General features: G+C 38.1%; 1 protein-coding gene across 1 annotated transcript in view; it reads left to right on the top strand.

The window, feature by feature from the left end:
* The first annotated feature begins 481 nt into the window (after positions 1 to 481).
* Positions 482 to 16,399, top strand: part of LOC149064794 (uncharacterized) — a 45,240-nt gene continuing 29,322 nt past the window's right edge. The window contains exons 1-11 of the mRNA XM_089255096.1: positions 482 to 693; positions 2,356 to 2,416; positions 4,647 to 4,735; positions 7,593 to 7,921; positions 8,025 to 8,129; positions 8,642 to 8,926; positions 11,266 to 11,469; positions 11,565 to 11,736; positions 12,687 to 12,812; positions 12,915 to 13,099; positions 15,904 to 16,200. Of these exons, the coding sequence (XP_089111222.1) occupies positions 633 to 693; positions 2,356 to 2,416; positions 4,647 to 4,735; positions 7,593 to 7,921; positions 8,025 to 8,129; positions 8,642 to 8,926; positions 11,266 to 11,469; positions 11,565 to 11,736; positions 12,687 to 12,812; positions 12,915 to 13,099; positions 15,904 to 16,200 (1,914 nt within the window). The 5' untranslated portion in view covers positions 482 to 632. The remainder of the gene's footprint in view (positions 694 to 2,355; positions 2,417 to 4,646; positions 4,736 to 7,592; positions 7,922 to 8,024; positions 8,130 to 8,641; positions 8,927 to 11,265; positions 11,470 to 11,564; positions 11,737 to 12,686; positions 12,813 to 12,914; positions 13,100 to 15,903; positions 16,201 to 16,399) is intronic.

Genomic DNA, 16,399 nt, shown 5'->3' with positions numbered 1-16,399 from the left:
TTAAGGAGTCCTTTGTGACACCCTATGTATTACCCGCTGGGCAATTTCCACTTTTGTAGACCAGTCCATTCCCGATGAATACGTTTGTTACTTCTATGGTGTAAATTTAGTTGAATGTGGAAACGTTTCCTTTTGAAAATAAGCTCTCATTTAATATTTTATAAACATGGGAATATCATTTTAAAAATCAAAAGCAAACAAAAAGAAAACTTGATAACGAGCAAAGACACAGTACAATGACGTCACTCAAACCGTCCAATTTGACCTATCTTTTGCGAGAGGTAAAGCAGCGTCTATTTTTCGCAGCATCAACTTACTTATTAAACAAGTCGAAGCAATGATTCAAACACAACTCGTGTCATGTCATGTGTGTGTATGTTGTGCATCGGAATGATAATCTGCTGCCAGGGTAACATCATATACGCGAGACGGAAAACAAGGGGGTAGAAATAAGTAGTGGAAGGGGTCGGACGGTGTGTGTGTGTGCGCGTCTGAGATTCAAAATTTTGCTATCGGTGCGGTTAGAAAATGACTTAGAATCCTATGAAAATCTTCCGTTTCGCATTGTGAAATAAAAAAATCTGTTTAATGACTGGAAAATATATTCTGAAATTCTGCTGAAATTTCGCGTCATGTCTTCATTTGCATATAGATGCTGTTTGATGATCTTTGTTGTTGTATGCGGCGTCCGAGGTAAGAATGGTTCCATTCGTTACTATAGAAGACGCGATTCTAACGACAGTTTTGTCAGGAATAGGGAATTTTTTGTATATGTAGATTATTCAGAAAGTTAGGGAAAAATATTAATAAAACTCAAAGAAAAACTTCAAACAAAAATGACATCAATAAATACTGCATAGCTGTGAAAATTTGTTTCCAAGAATTCAAATAATTATTTGAATACTTACCAGAATGCTTAAATTTGAATTACAATTGAAGGAATAGTATTTGACTATATAGTGTAGAGATATTTGCAAAATATTCTGAAGTGATTTAACATGTTTTTTCTCACGAAATGTAATATTGTACGATATTGGCTGAATTTTTGAAACTTCATGGTATCCTGAAACGCAACTTTTTCGGGTTCATTCTGCGGACAGCTCAGAACAGAGGAAATATAACCCCTCAACATACGGGCTTTTGTCAACGAATTTGAAAATTTTTATCAAGTACCGGTGATATACCTTAAAAGCGGGTACCTTTGTCGATATTTAGGAAATGGAAGGGGAAAAAAAAGATGAGGAGCAGTTTTTCTCCTTCTTTTTCAGGCAATAGTCACTTCTCGACATGTTGTTGCTGCAAATGTTTGGCTGATATTCCAGTAGCCGTTAGGTTAGCGGTAACAGTAGGGTACATCTTTTTAATAAAAGATGCAAAAGGTCTACCATTTTGAGCATTAAATCAAGAAATTTAGCTATGTGGTGCCTGTCACTAGGTGCTGCCATCAACCTTCTAAATTAGAAATAAGAAAATTGGTAAATCATGATGAGTATGATTGCTTGCTATGGCGAGATAGACAACATTTCTTTATTGGATGCAACAGAAAACTAACAAAATTACAGCGGGGATCATCATACTCGGGTATACGCGGTGGGAAGCCATCACTCCAGGGCCGTCTTAAGAACATCATGGGCCCCCAGGCCAAGTGGTTTTTCTGAGATCCTACCAGGTAAATTCTAAAAAATTTCAACCAAATATCATTTTTGTGAGGCCCCTCTTGTCTTGAGGCCTCCGGGCCATGCCCGGGTGAGCCCATGCGTTAAGACGGCACTGCAACACCCAGACAGTACCTTCCCATCAGTACTGCACACTTTAGGCACATGGTAATCAAAAAACAGTCAATATAAATGTTTACATAGATTGTTTAACGAAGTTCCAACACATTATATGAAATTTAAATATGCCATGCCAACCGAAATTTGCATTTCGTATGCAATGAAACATTGATAAAAATTTTTTATACATGTATATTGTATATCTGTGTGTCGGATTTAAAGGGCGCCATGTTAATTTTCATCAATATTGGGATAACGCTATTAATTTGCAGTACTTCCGTTACACTGCACATAGGTATATCAACACCAGATATATAAAATATATCACTCACTAGATATCAACACGTTGCTCGCGGACACTGCTTCGAAACCCTCGAAGCAAGTCCTATTTCAATAAATCGCGGAGGTATTCATTTCATAAAAAAGGAAAAGGAAAAAAGCGAGATCCATAAAAAGACATACCAAAAAAAATCTTTAAAAACGGCTCTCCTGTTTTGACATGGCCCCTTTTGTGACATGGTGCCCTTTACCTCCGGCATACAGATATATGAAGTTATTTTCTCTTACAAATCATTTAAAGGTTTGGAGCCACAATGGTGCGAGTCATCAAAGGAAAACTGCGTCGGGGAGTCTTGTAAAAAGTAAGTAACAATCTTTCAACCGACTAATACATGTAAGAAAACTGTTTGGTATAAGTAGGGTTACTAGAAGTTCATAATTTGAAAGTCTTATAAGTGTCCGTATCATACTTCCCGGAACATTCACATGTTTCAAAAACACAATTCATATACACTAGATATCAACATGTTGCTCGCGAACACTGTGGTGCTTCGTAACCCTCGAAGTGGTGAGGGAAGAGCCGGATTTATGGCTTTTCAACCTGTGGCCAAAAAAATGAAATTTTTTCCACCCTTCTCCCATTTTGATTCGATGCTCTTGACCACCAATAATAGTAGAACTTGGTTAATTCGAAGGTCAAGGGGACAGCAAAAAAATATTCGAATTTTCCAATTCACCAATATATGGAATGACTATTATACTTTCACAAAAAACCAAATAAAAGGCATAGCGTCACGTACTATGCCTCTTTCCTCATTGTTGTGATTAGTGATTGTATAAAACTTAAAACGATCACGAGAAAACTACAAGTATTTTATTTGTAAATTTGAAATTTTCATTTGTTTTCTTTTGGATGCGCGCTTTCAAACATTGTGCAAAATCTTTAAGTTGATTTAAAGAATGAAAAATACGATTTTCGAGCTTCAACAGACGTATTTTTTCTAACACGTTCGTGGTCTCCGCAAGCATTGGAGTAAGGACATCTATTGTTTTCTTAGATTCATTTTCATCCTCTTCATGAAAAGATTCAATGTGAGTGTGTTCTCTGCTCTCTTATTCGTAAATGTTCAATTCCGGCAATCAGCAGAAATTTTCTTTTCCAGAGTTGAATAAGCGTATGGACAAAGTTCTGAAATGATAAAAAAGTTATTAAGCTTGAATCGATATTCTCAAATGAACGAAGAATAATGTAAAGAGACACGAATCTTTAACATATTTTACCAGATAAGTAATTAGGATTTCAGCATTCCAGTTTTAAAAGATTACTTCACACACATACACTGAAACAGACTTTCGTATCTCCCGAGAGCATTTGCATCTACCATTGGCAGGTACTAATGAAGTCATCCAAGATCAGATAAACCACCAACTGCAGTGGGAAGACGAAAGCTAATGTGTGAAACTGGTAACGAAATAAATCATTTCTTCTTAGAGCCAAAACAAAAAAAAAAAAAGTGAAGATTTTGTTGATTTTAACGACTTAATTTAGGTTTCATGTGCTACATTGTGGGAAACACCAGTAAACCGTAAAGTAAAGAAAAAAAGATGACTGAAACAGTTAGCACAAGGACTTGTGAGAAAAAGAGACATTTTGCAAACGAAGCATCTGAATCAAACTTAAAATTATCCAAAACATAAGGGAAAAATTGCGAATTGAACAGGTAACTTTTTTAACGTTAAATTTAATAGGAAACTCAAAGGGATTTCCTAAAATTTGAATTATCCAAAAACGAATTAACCAAGTTCGCCAACCCTAAAATTTGACGCTCCCCCTGTAAATACACCCTCTCGGTACGGGTGCTCATTGAAGCATTCACGAGAGTTTGAGTGCTTGCGCAAAACACGCTTTGTGTTATTGCTAGTATTGACAACCATAATGAACACTTATGGTGTACCACATGGGAGCTCTTTTTTTATGATAGCATGGACAGTGCGACAGTGCTCACTGCAACCCGTTGACAACATTTTACCACAGTAAAGGGTGATTGTCATTATAATAATTGAAATTATTGTTCTTTTTTTAAATACTATAGGGTTAATAAAATTATTTAATATTTTATCTCCTTTGATATTATTAACTTTAGAGAGCATTATTATCATGAATTATTATAGATGCAATGTATATAACTCGTATACGAGGTAACCCTCCCACCTTCCGAAACATTCTAGTTGCTGTGATAATAAAATCACCCAAGCCTCAATAATATCTGAACTACTTAAATTGCGCATTTAATTTCATTATCTTTATAATTACTGAGGTTCGGAATCATAAAACAGTCGTGATTACAAACACAAAAAAAAAAACAAAAAAAAAACCGTCCATAATAATAACATATAATTATTATTTATCATCTTATAAACGGTTTTTTTCTTCTCTAACCTTTATTAAATGGACAGGAGGAAGGTTACATACGTTATCATTAGGTAACCATTTTTAGTCACGCGATAATCGTTCTCACCGACGAGGCGTTCAACAGATCGTGAAATTCATGGTTCTTCTTCATTTATTTTCATATTGTTTCTCCGATATAGATCACTGCCTTGCTTCCATGGTGACTGCAATGATTCCGGCCGCTGCGAATGTGACCTTTGCTGGCAGGGAGAGTCCTGTGACCAATATGGTAAGCATAACTGTAACTCTGCCCTTTTCAGAAAAATCAGTGTTCCGTGGAAGCAATTTGCTCTCGAAACGTAGAAAGCTGATAAAAAAGAAGTAGAAAAATAACATCAAGAAAATGAAACAGTGATTTGCTAAAGCTGATTCAAATTTACCATCGAACATGTACACTGCAATACAAAAAAATATATCTTCTTCATTTTCAGTATTTTAAATTGGAAGCTTATAAGGCGATCAGATATAACACATTTGAGTGGGTGTTCGAGATGAATGAAAAGGTATATTCGATGGTATAGCATAGCGGTTCCCAACTGGGGGTGCTCGGGAGAGCATTTTTTGGGGTGCGAGATGGGGAAAAAAATTACTACGTGTTGACTGATTATTCAGGAAAATTAAAATGATGATAAACATTGAATTTTTCAATCTCTAAAAAAAGATATAAATCGTACCAATATTTTGACTTCTGCTTGCAGAAATGTCATACAAATTTTGCAATGTAAAAGTGCATTTCTGGATTGGAAAAAATACAATTATTTACTTAAACTATTTCGTGGTTTGTCTACATTGGCACCTTGTGTTATTAGCATGTTGTGCTTAGGTTTGATAATGTCGTGAACATACGTAACTCAGGAAAAACGTCAAAAAATTGGAGCGGGAAAGGAAAAAGGTTGGGATTCCCCCCCTGATGTAGCAGAATAAAACAAAGCAATTCATAAGGTAGCCAGGATGCATCTGAAAAGTCATCGGAGACATCCAGTGACACATCGAACCACTTGAGGAGAAGACATTCCTTGACTTTCCGTGAAAAGAGTTTCGATTGATCTGATACAGTGATAAAAATTAAACACTTCCGTTTTTTTCATCGACGATGATGCAGATGTCCCTACACAGAGATGCGTGAAATTTCCCAGAAATACTTTCTTTCGCAGCCATGATGTGGTTTTCGTGGTCCTAACATTTAGCAACTCGGTGTGGTCACATGGGCGCTCATATACTGCCACTGGACTATTTTAGAAAACGTAAAAACCTAACTTCAAGCGGAGTACATATACTACTACTTAGCCGTATGTGCACCTCGTACTCATTCCTCTTCGGAATTTCTAACGAATCGGCACATGCCGGAATGTTCGGCCTTAACGTATCTATGTTGTAGAGTTGCGCTTGTTTCGTGTTCATGCTGCCATCTGTCTTCTATTTTCTGAAGTAAAGATGGACATGCTTGAATTTTCATGTTATGTCAGTATCGTGTTGGAGGTCTGCCTGCTCTCTGCGGAGAGACTTTTTTAAATGGGAGACCGGCTCGCGCGCGCGAATTCTCCCCTCGAAGTTGAAAAACCACAGAAAACCAACTTCAGCCGACCACCACTGTGCCGTCAACGGGGTTCGAACCTGGATCCTCAGGACGAGAGTCCAGCACGATGCCAACACGACCGCACAGCGGAGTGCATACTGCATTATATCCTGATGGTATTGATGGAAGAAGAGAAAAGACTTAGTTTGCTTAAAAACGTAAAAATATTATTTTTCCGAAAAAGTTATGTTATAAAGCCCTATTCTACAGTGTATAAAGTCTCCGAAACGGATAAAAATTCTGCAATTGATTCTAAAATTAGAATCAAATATTCGTGCCGCATTTCTCTTACACAAAAATATGGAACTTCTACTGCCATCTATTAAATAAAAACTAAACCATCTGCTATAATTTTTCAAGTGTAAAGTTTTTCAACTTCAAACAAGTAGGCGGCATGAAAACTAACAAAACGTGTTGCTATACACATAGGCCCAAGCTTTTAGTGCCAGCAAGTAATTTTACCCATTGCCTCACGATTCGAGACAGAAAATGCCTTCTGTAACTTGGTGTTTCTTTTCCGACGCCAACAGCACGGAAAATTATAATTAGCGGTTTGACTAAGTTTAGATTTTTAATTGGTGACCACATTTTTCTTTTAAATGTTTGTATTTCTTTCAAAATTTCGATTAAAAAAAATTATGCCTCTTTCGATGGTTTCTCATGCAAACAGATCAATTTGTGTTTTCAATTTCTTTTAAAGTAAGCAAATCCAGTGATAATATTTTTCGGGCACGTAAATTTTTGGAGATTTATATCCAATTATGTGACCTGGGACAGGTTACTTAAGTGATCTGTAAATGTGCCGTGGGTCACGTCACTTGGGTAATCTGGGAATGTGCTGCTTAGTTCATTTTTTTCCTTCAAAATTAGGTTTGAGGTCGCGGGTTACATCAGATGACTTCGAGGGGAATCCACATTTGGTCTGCGAGCCATGGGCTGAGAATGTATGGTGTATGGCAATTTTTCTCAAGGGAATTCCGTTTCTCTTCCATAGAAATTGCTATTTGAAACTTTATACACGATCGAATATGCACTTCATCATTCGTCTTAATGCAGTTAAACTCCTATTAACGGACACCCCTGTTTTACGGCCGAATAATATAATTTCCCCGTGTATATAATACAGTAAAATCCCTCTTAATGCGGACATCCCTCAGATGCGGTCAACTTTCTTTTCCGGCCAAATAATAATTTCCCCTTGTATAATAAAAGTATGTATTTCAATCCCCTGACTTACGGGCACCCCTCTTTTACGGACGAATATTTTTATCCCACCGGTGTCCCCAAAAAAAAAGGTTTTACTGTAAAAGTATGCTTTTCAAAACCCTGATCAACGGTAACCCCCCCCCCCCCTTTTACGGGCAGATTTCTTTTTTACTGCCGATGTTCGCAAAAGAGAGGTTTCACTGTAAATACACATTAACGTGTTTCATTTGATCTATCTTTATGTATTGATTATAAGAATATTGAATGAATTTCGTGATAACCTGAATATCGCGTCTCTCGACAGATGACAAGTATCCACCAGCTTTTCTGAAGAGGTCAGAGACGGTCGTGATAAGCAACCCATGGTCAGTGGAACCGTTCTTCACTGTGCCAGGTTATGACAGGGATATCGGGACGACGTGTCCACTGGATGCCCTCGTGTGCGAATGCGCCGAAATCAGGTACTCTCTCGTCTCTGGGAACCAGAGAGGACTATTTTATCTCAACAACATCACCGGGGATCTGTTCGTCCGCGAGGCTGGTCAGATCTCTGTCGGCCAGACCTACACGCTCGTGGTTGCCGCACACGCTAGCGAGTGGGCACCGAAATCGTGGAAGCCATCCATGATGGAGGTAAAAGCTATTATAATTCAATTTTTCGTTGTTGAGAGCACAAAACAATTATCACATTGCACTCTTGTCATTTTCATTTTGACGTTATGATTGTAAATTCTAGTTGAACATCAAAGTGGACAACTTATACCATCATCTCGCCAATGAACTAGAAGCCGACATATTGTCCTTGCCTGCCGAGGAGGGACTGATAAGGAGGAAAAGAAGTGTAAGGACTGCTATTAGTACGATAGCTTATAATTGCAGTTTATACAATGTGTCTATATTCTAAGGGTTCTTAACCTATCAGGGCCGCAACTAGGGGGGTGCAGGCGGGTCTGATGTATTTGAGGGGGGCGCAAATTTCACTCTTTAATCTCTCCTTCGACATTATGAGGGGGCGCCAAAATGCGTTCTTGCCCCGGCTGACCAAGCATCTAGTTGCGACCCTGTGGGGCATAACCCAAACCTGGGTCGCATGGGATTTTTAGATGGGTCGTACAGATCCCTATAGATGCGGTAATAAATACCTTAGTAGCCCTACTGGTGTCGTAACAATTTCAGTGTCCTGGATTTTAACCCTTATATTTTTTTGGAAGGCCTACTTTCCGAAGTAGACTCACTGGTAGCAAAGTTGACCGTGTTGCTTATTTTGGGTCGCCGCTGAAAATGGTTAAGAACCGCTGGTCTACATTCCGAACCTTATATATTCTATTTAACACAGTCTCCCATATTTTACAGGCGGACAACGACAACCATATGACTGAATTCAACTTTACCTTACTATCCGGAGAGACAGAATCTATGGAAGTCGGAAGGAGATTGGACTACAGTCTCTTGATTCAAGTCCCGAAAACCGATGGTATGGACCTCACGGTCGAGATATTCACCAAGGACATAGGCAACGGTAATTACACGCCAGTTCTGGCGATATTCAACGTGGAGGTCGATTCGGCTGGACTGTCGTTCTCTAAAAAGGACGGTCCGCACGTCGAGATGCTGCTCAGCGAAGAAATAAACACTGCGGTGAGTGAACGTCCTATGAAATGGAGTTGCGTTTAACACAATGAATTTGTATAAGCTCAATTTAAAATTGTAAATTTTCCAAAATACCGAGTTTTTTTTAATTATGGCGACACCGCTGAAGATATGTCATGCATCGGAGCCTGAAAATATGGTTGACATCTCGGTCTGTTTACGTACCGTACCCAGGGCCTCTTCCTCACAAGTTCTTGTCCTGGGCAAATATGAATTTTCGGGGCTCCATATATGTAGCCATATACAAAAGGCAGCCAATTTTGGGGGCCTGAAAATTTGTGGGTCCTAACACATGCCCGTTTGCTCATGCGACAAAGAGGACCTAAATATACCTACGTGAGCCAACTTTTGGATTATTACAGGCATTTTCTAGGGGTATATATCTACGTTGTTTCAGATCAAATATGTCATGAACAAAGACCATTGCTAGTTAAGGCGACTGTATACCCTAGCGCAGCGTTTCCTCAATCTATGGTCAGTGACGATAGCATAGGTGGTCCGCAGGCAGATTTGATAAAATTATTCCCCCGCTGTAATTGATATTAGTAATACCCATATGGGTTGAAATAAAATTATGCTTTTACACTTTAGGTTCACCATAAATCACCGAACAGAATGCAGGAAATTGCGATCCTAAATACAGGATCGCAAAAAATTCCCTGTCCGCAAAAATTTTCCATACTAAATTTTTGCAAAAAATTGCGAATTCATTACTTTAAATATAATTTGCTAAAATTAGTGAAGGCGTAGAAGTAAAGGGCTTTTACAAATCTCAGTGAACAAAAAGTATTTCATGAGAAAAGGTATTCAAATGATTACTGGTGTCATCTACTGTTGACTTGAAACAGAAATTTCAGAGAAATTTGTGTTTCAAGTTAGTCATCAGTAGTATCTGAAGTCATCAGTATTGATGATTTCATTATTTTGATGAAATTTATTATAGTCAAAGTCAATTATATAAAGAAATTTGGTAGTTAGATATCAGTTAAAATTATTTTTTAATTTCGCTCTCTCAAATTTGAACCATTGAAATAATTTGAAGGGACAAAAGATAAAACGTATTGAATATTCTAAGAAGATTTAAACTAAAGAGAAGAGACCATGAAGTGCTGATATAAGTAGTCATGCCATGTAAGGTCACCATAATTTGAGTATAAGGAATTAACAACCTTTTCAAGACAGTTCCGACACAATTACAGGTTTTAATATAATTTTGGTTTCACAAGAGACATCTATTGTAAACTATAGGTACTACTTTCTGATTTTGTGTGTTTTGAAGGTAGTATTTTTTTCATTTTTCTTGTGAAAAGAACTTTACTTTTCGGAAACATTTTCCTGTAATTTATCATTTCAACAATATTCAAGGTTGCTGAGCCCACTTACAAAAATACTGATTGTATTGAAATATCGGTTTATACAACTTTTTCCTACGTCTCTGTAATTTCAGTAATTGAACGTCGTTAGATAAATTGGTTTCGTTTTTTCAGCGTCATCTATATTTTTAATTTTGGCTGATATTTTCCGATTTTACACGTATAAAACGTTACATTTATTTTATCCGATTAAAAAAAATTAACTTTCCAATAATTTACTGAATCATTGAGTATTTTGATAAGTCACGCCAGCTGATAAAATAATCAAATACAGTGAAATATCACATAATACGATGTTTCTCCTCTCTTATGCATGGACTACTGAAATAATGGAAAAAAACTTTGTTGCATTATATTTCGTTGTACTTATTTATTGCCTTTTGAATGCAGGACAAATCTATTTTGAGCCGGAAAATATGGGTATTTCCAGTATGCTAGTCTCCCTCGATATCTCCTCTGGCTAATGCGGGGAATGCGTTTTATGTGTATTACCCAGTGTTTACCAATATAACACTTCTAGATGCGTGTTTCACGCATCAAAATTCCTTTTTACACCCCCTCTAAATTTTTTAATGGAGCGAAACTCCTTGAAATTTAAGGTTGAATTTTTTTTTTGAATTTTTGAAAAAAAAAATACAATAAACATTCGGTGGAAGAGAAATACTCTTCTTTTTTGCTGGAATACCCCCTCAAAGTTTAGGAGAGGAGTGAAATTACTCTTCACACAATCACGTTTTTGAATATCACTGTACGTGACTGTGCAGGGCCGTAAAGAGGATTTTTGTAGGTGGGGGAGGGGGGAAGGCAAACGTGAGTTTGGCTCTACGGCAGAATTCCATGAATTTTTAATAGTGTTTTTTGTGTTCGCCTTAAATTTTCCGCCTTTCTGGTTCCTGCTCTGCAAGCAACTGTGTAAGATGAACCGTTAAAAACGAGTACATATTTCTTTTTCAGTACGACCGTGCGATTGTGACATTCGGAGAGGTGAAGAACAAAAACGACGGACCACTACCGATCACCATGTACTTCTCAGTGACTCAGATCAAAAATCCAAACACGGTATACGACACAAAATACCTCGTTACAGCCGGTGCCGAATACGACAAAGAGACTTACATCTGGGTAGGACAATCAGAAGTACTAGTCCACAATTCCTCGGTAAGATGTCTTTATGTAAAATATACTGTCATCATTTTATATCATTATAGTTCGTTCAGTTGGTAACACAAACTACGTATATATAAAATTTTCAGGACGACAGGAAAATCGAAGCCAAGATCTTGGGCCCGGATGAAATACCCTTGGACAGCGCCGGAGTATATGTGCTCATGGCTCACATTGCTGTCCGTTCGGATAACTTCACTGTAGAAGTCATTGGCCCTGGAGAAACTGACGTCATCACTGTTGGAAATCTGGGTGTTAAAGGTAAAAGAAAATTAATTAGTAAATATTCGCAAATAATTTCGAAGGCCATCATATTGCATGTACAGGGTTTACATAATTGAAGTTCAACTATTCAGAGCTGTCTACAGCCGTAACTATTCATCTGAAAGTTATGAAACTTTGGAAACGTCTTGAGAGCAAAATCAATCAATAAATAAATGTATAAATGAGTCAATCTCAATCCCGGGTATTCATCACTAAGATTTACGGGAATTCAAGACAAGAATTTACCATTTGAAAAATTTAACGCTAGAAAAGCTGTTTCACCGACAACACTTCGTGACCAGTGAGTGAGTGATTGATTGAGTTGGTGAATGAGCTAGCGAATAAAAAGTGAGTGAATAAGTAACCGCATGGTGACCGAGTGAGTAACCACACGAGAGACCGCGCTAGTGGGTGGGTAACCGCATGAGGTACCGTATGAATAAGGAAGCGATTGAGCGAGTGATCATATGAGTGATTAAGTGAGCGAGTAACCATATGAGTGGTCGAATGATTGGGCGAGTTGCCAAGTGTGTGGCCGTATGAGTGACCGAACGAGGGGGTGAGTGAATAATCGCGTGAGTGAAACAGAGTGAGTGACAGAAGAGTGGCTCACTCGCTCACCTGCTTGTTCATCTGCTCTCATTCACTTAGTCATTTACTCACATGCTTACTCACTTATCCTTGACTCAGTTGATCAATCACCATTTGCTCACTTTCTCATTCATCTGCTCATCCACTCTCACTCGCTATATCACTTTGTCGATAAAAATTGTTCGTCGGTGAATTTTCCTTCCGGTGAAATGCGTGGAGATCAATTGTTGTCGGTGAATTTTCCGGTGATGAATTGTTGGTGACGAATTTTCCATAAACGCTGTAGGCAGCTCGAAATATTGGGAATTTAATTATGTACACCCTGTATATCGAATCGGTATCGTTTAATTGGACAGATTTCGACATCAACTACGATCCCGTTCCACAAAGCATCTATTTCTATAACACCACTATGGAAGGGTCACCGGATGATGTGAAGTTCGTCTCTGCGAGACTCAATTTAGGGATCATGACAAACGTCGGTGAGTGGACATTCGATCGATTAATGTGCATGTTGTGAGAGACACACACTTTGCTGTGTGTGTGTTGTTGTTTGCACTGTTGAACTAATTGTATACGTTTAGGTCAATACGAACAGCCAACGGACAAAGGGAACGTGATAAACACCACCTTCGCCATCTACGCCTTGAACAACGAAACGAATTTGGATAAAACCGTCGATTTCACGGTCACTATTTGGGTCGGTCGAGAATCGCTCTACTCGGAAACCAAAAATGTCAAGATCGTCCCTAGGAAAGATGCAGATGAGGTACGATTGGAATTGAAAACGGCTTAAATAGTTGGGAAAAATCCTTTCCAAATGATTTCTTCCAATTATGAAAATGTGACTAAATCCTCAAAATAAAAAACATACAAGGTGTCCTGTAAGTCCTACAATTATGGATACAATACTATCCTACTATTATTAACCAGAGTTATGGTTCCGATTTGAAAAATGCTCAAAATGTGTTCAGGAATTCATTCTGTATCTTAAACAGAATTTGTCACTGGAGGCGCATTTATGATTTTGTCGCATGTGGGCTACAGACAGACATAACCGCCGACCGCAAAGAGAGAAGTCCCGCTCTTTCCCAGTGGGCTACATGAATTTTGCCGCCCTTATCCCAATATAGTCTAATTTTCTAGACTACTCTTTCCTCGAATTTGCCAACCTTTGCTATGACCCACTTGTTCTCCCCCCCACTCCGACAAGTGTACCTAAGTAACTCTTTTGGTCTGTGGTCACACACTCTCTAGGTCACTCTTTAAAGTCATTCACGTGCTTGCACATTATTTTGGTCATTCACGTGCTCGCACATTATTTTGGTCATTCACGTGCTTGCACACTATTTTGGTCACTGACATGCTTGCACACTGTTTTGGTCACTCACATACTTGTACATGCTCTAGGTCACGCTTTTGGTCGCTCACTGACACGGTTTCTTGCTTTATAGGTCACTCTTTTGATCATTTACACTTTTACACATGCTCTATGACATTCACATGTTTTTACACTCTTGTGACCATTTACACCATGGTTTCCAAAACTTTTTGTTCTATCGCACCTCTTCTCCAGAAATTTTTTCCTCTTATCGCCCCCAACTCAAGTGAACCCATAAGATCCTATGTTATACCCGTAGCTTCTATCGAACCCCCGGACAATTCCATCGCCCAGTAGGGGGCGATATTGCTCACTTTGGGCAACTGATTTACTTTTTCACACTCTAGGTCACATTTTTGGACATTCACATGCTTTCACATTCTCTAGGTCACACTTTTGGTCATTAACATGCTGGCTCTCTAGATCACTTAAGTCTCTTTTGCTCACTCTCGTCCTTGCAAACTCTCTAGGCCGCTCTTTTAGTCACTCACTAACCTAGTCCCTTGCTGTCTGGGCAGAGGCGAATCTATCGAGGTGTATACAAATTTTGCCATTCTTCTCCCACTCTTACTAATTTTCTTGGACTCTCATTCATCAAATTCGCCGCCCTGAGCTATAAGTTCCCCCCGTAAATACGCCACTGTGTGTCACACACACACTCACACAAAAATTGTACTCTTATATTGCCCCGCCCCCCCCCCTGTCCTTTTTAACTTCCAGTTAGATTATTCAAGAAAATTTATGCTGTTCTTTGCAACTAGAAAGTTGTTGCCCCGTCTTTCCTGAAGCCAACAAGGGGAAAAAAGTTTCCAAGTGCAATATTCGCTGAGGTATTTGAATTTGAAAACAATCGGAGGGAAGTTGGAAGGAAAACACTAACGAAAAAACGCTTCTTTCCCCCGTTCACGCTTTCCTTTCCCAACTTTTCACCGATTTTTAAAAACAAATTTCTCAGCGAATATTGCCATTAAAAACATGGGATTTTTTTTTTGTTGGACTCAGAAGAGACAGAGCAATAACTTTCGGGTTGGAAGTTAGAAGACAGGGGTGTCCATATGAAAATGGATTTTTTTCTTTTGGTACACACTGTATTTTCACTCTCGAAACCGATACAGCGATTTTATTACACTTTGAGCATTTTTTAAATCGGAACCATACTTTTATATGATGAGATAAATGCCGCATTAGGACTTACAGGACACTCTGTATATGTTACGGTAAATGTGATGAATCCGGTTATTATGCACAATCGCCGATCATTTTGGTAAGTTTGATAAACGTCTTTAAATTTATCACTTTCGCCGGCGATTATGCATAATACTAAGCGTCGTTAGTAAATGTAATATATTATATATACGTATATAAATCGTACTAAATTCATCATATTTCCTTATCATGAATAATCACCATTTCGCATTGGTAAATATGAAAAATTCGTTCCATTGCTGTGATAAGATTTTTTTTATCACAGTACTTGGCCAGATTTGGAATCGGATATTATGAACTTTGATTTAATGAATTTTTCTCTGAAAACCCCCGAAATAACTCTTATAATTTACTAATATTTGATGAATTCTGGATCCTGATATAACGAACTTCTACTTGAATAATTTTACGATTATGCCCCGATATAATTAACGATTAATCCTATTTTACGAATTTCACGATCGCACCCGATATAATTAGCTCCTATTTAACAAATTATATTATTATACGAATTTTTACATGTTTTTGTGCATATACCTTGATGTAACAAACTCCTATTTAACGAATTATACAATCAGACCCCGATTTCATTAAATGTTTTTTTAACGAATTTTGCGATTTTACCTCGGTATAATGAATTCGTATTTAACACATTTTACGATTGCACCCGATATAATAAATTTTCATTTAACAATCTTAACTTTAACTTAACTGTTGTATAATCATCACTAAAAAAGATGATTTTTGTTAGCATTTATCAAATTTACCAGAACACCCGTGTATTATGCATAATCACCAGTAAAAGGGAAAATTTGTAAAATTTACCGAGAATTGGTGATCATGCATAATAACCGACCGAAAGTTTACACCGAATTTACACCCATTTACACCGAAACATATACAACCCTCGTATTGCCTTTTCAATTTAACGATGTTTTTTTGAAAAATCCTGCATAAAATTATTCATGGCTCTCTGTATATCTCAGATGGTCACGGCTCGTTATACGAAAGGTGAGCTGACCACCCCGACGGCATCAATCGGTGACATGGTCATGTATAAGATATGGTCGAACCTCACGAACACCGGCTACGCTGATTTCGTCATGGAAGTCAGTGTTCCCAGAGATAACAAAGAACTACCGAGACTGGAAGCTTGTTCCGCCAGGTTATGGAACTACGAAGACAGTTTTGACGTACCGTACATCAACACGACCTTCGTCGACCCTGACGTCGTCAATGGCAAGTTCATCTTCAAGTTCAATCGGATACACGTGACTGGACAGGTAAATGTTCAATGAGAGCTTCTCTTGCAGCAGCCGTAGATTTCATGACGTATAGAGTCATCGTGGCAGTGTTTCTTAACATTTTTTTGTTCATAACCCCCCTTCATATTTTCATATTTTATCATATTCATTACCTCGTGGATTCCGCCTTAAACCCCCACCCCCCCAATTAAAGGAGTTTTCTTTCTTTCAATTCGAG

The sequence above is a fragment of the Pholcus phalangioides genome, unplaced genomic scaffold (assembly GCF_987345545.1).
Source record: "Pholcus phalangioides strain wild (caught in Gottingen) unplaced genomic scaffold, Ppha-v1.0 ptg000042l_1, whole genome shotgun sequence".
Classification (NCBI taxonomy): Eukaryota; Metazoa; Arthropoda; class Arachnida; order Araneae; family Pholcidae; genus Pholcus; species Pholcus phalangioides.
The sequence above is the reverse complement of the archived record's forward strand: the minus strand, read 5'-3'. Positions and strand labels throughout refer to the sequence as shown.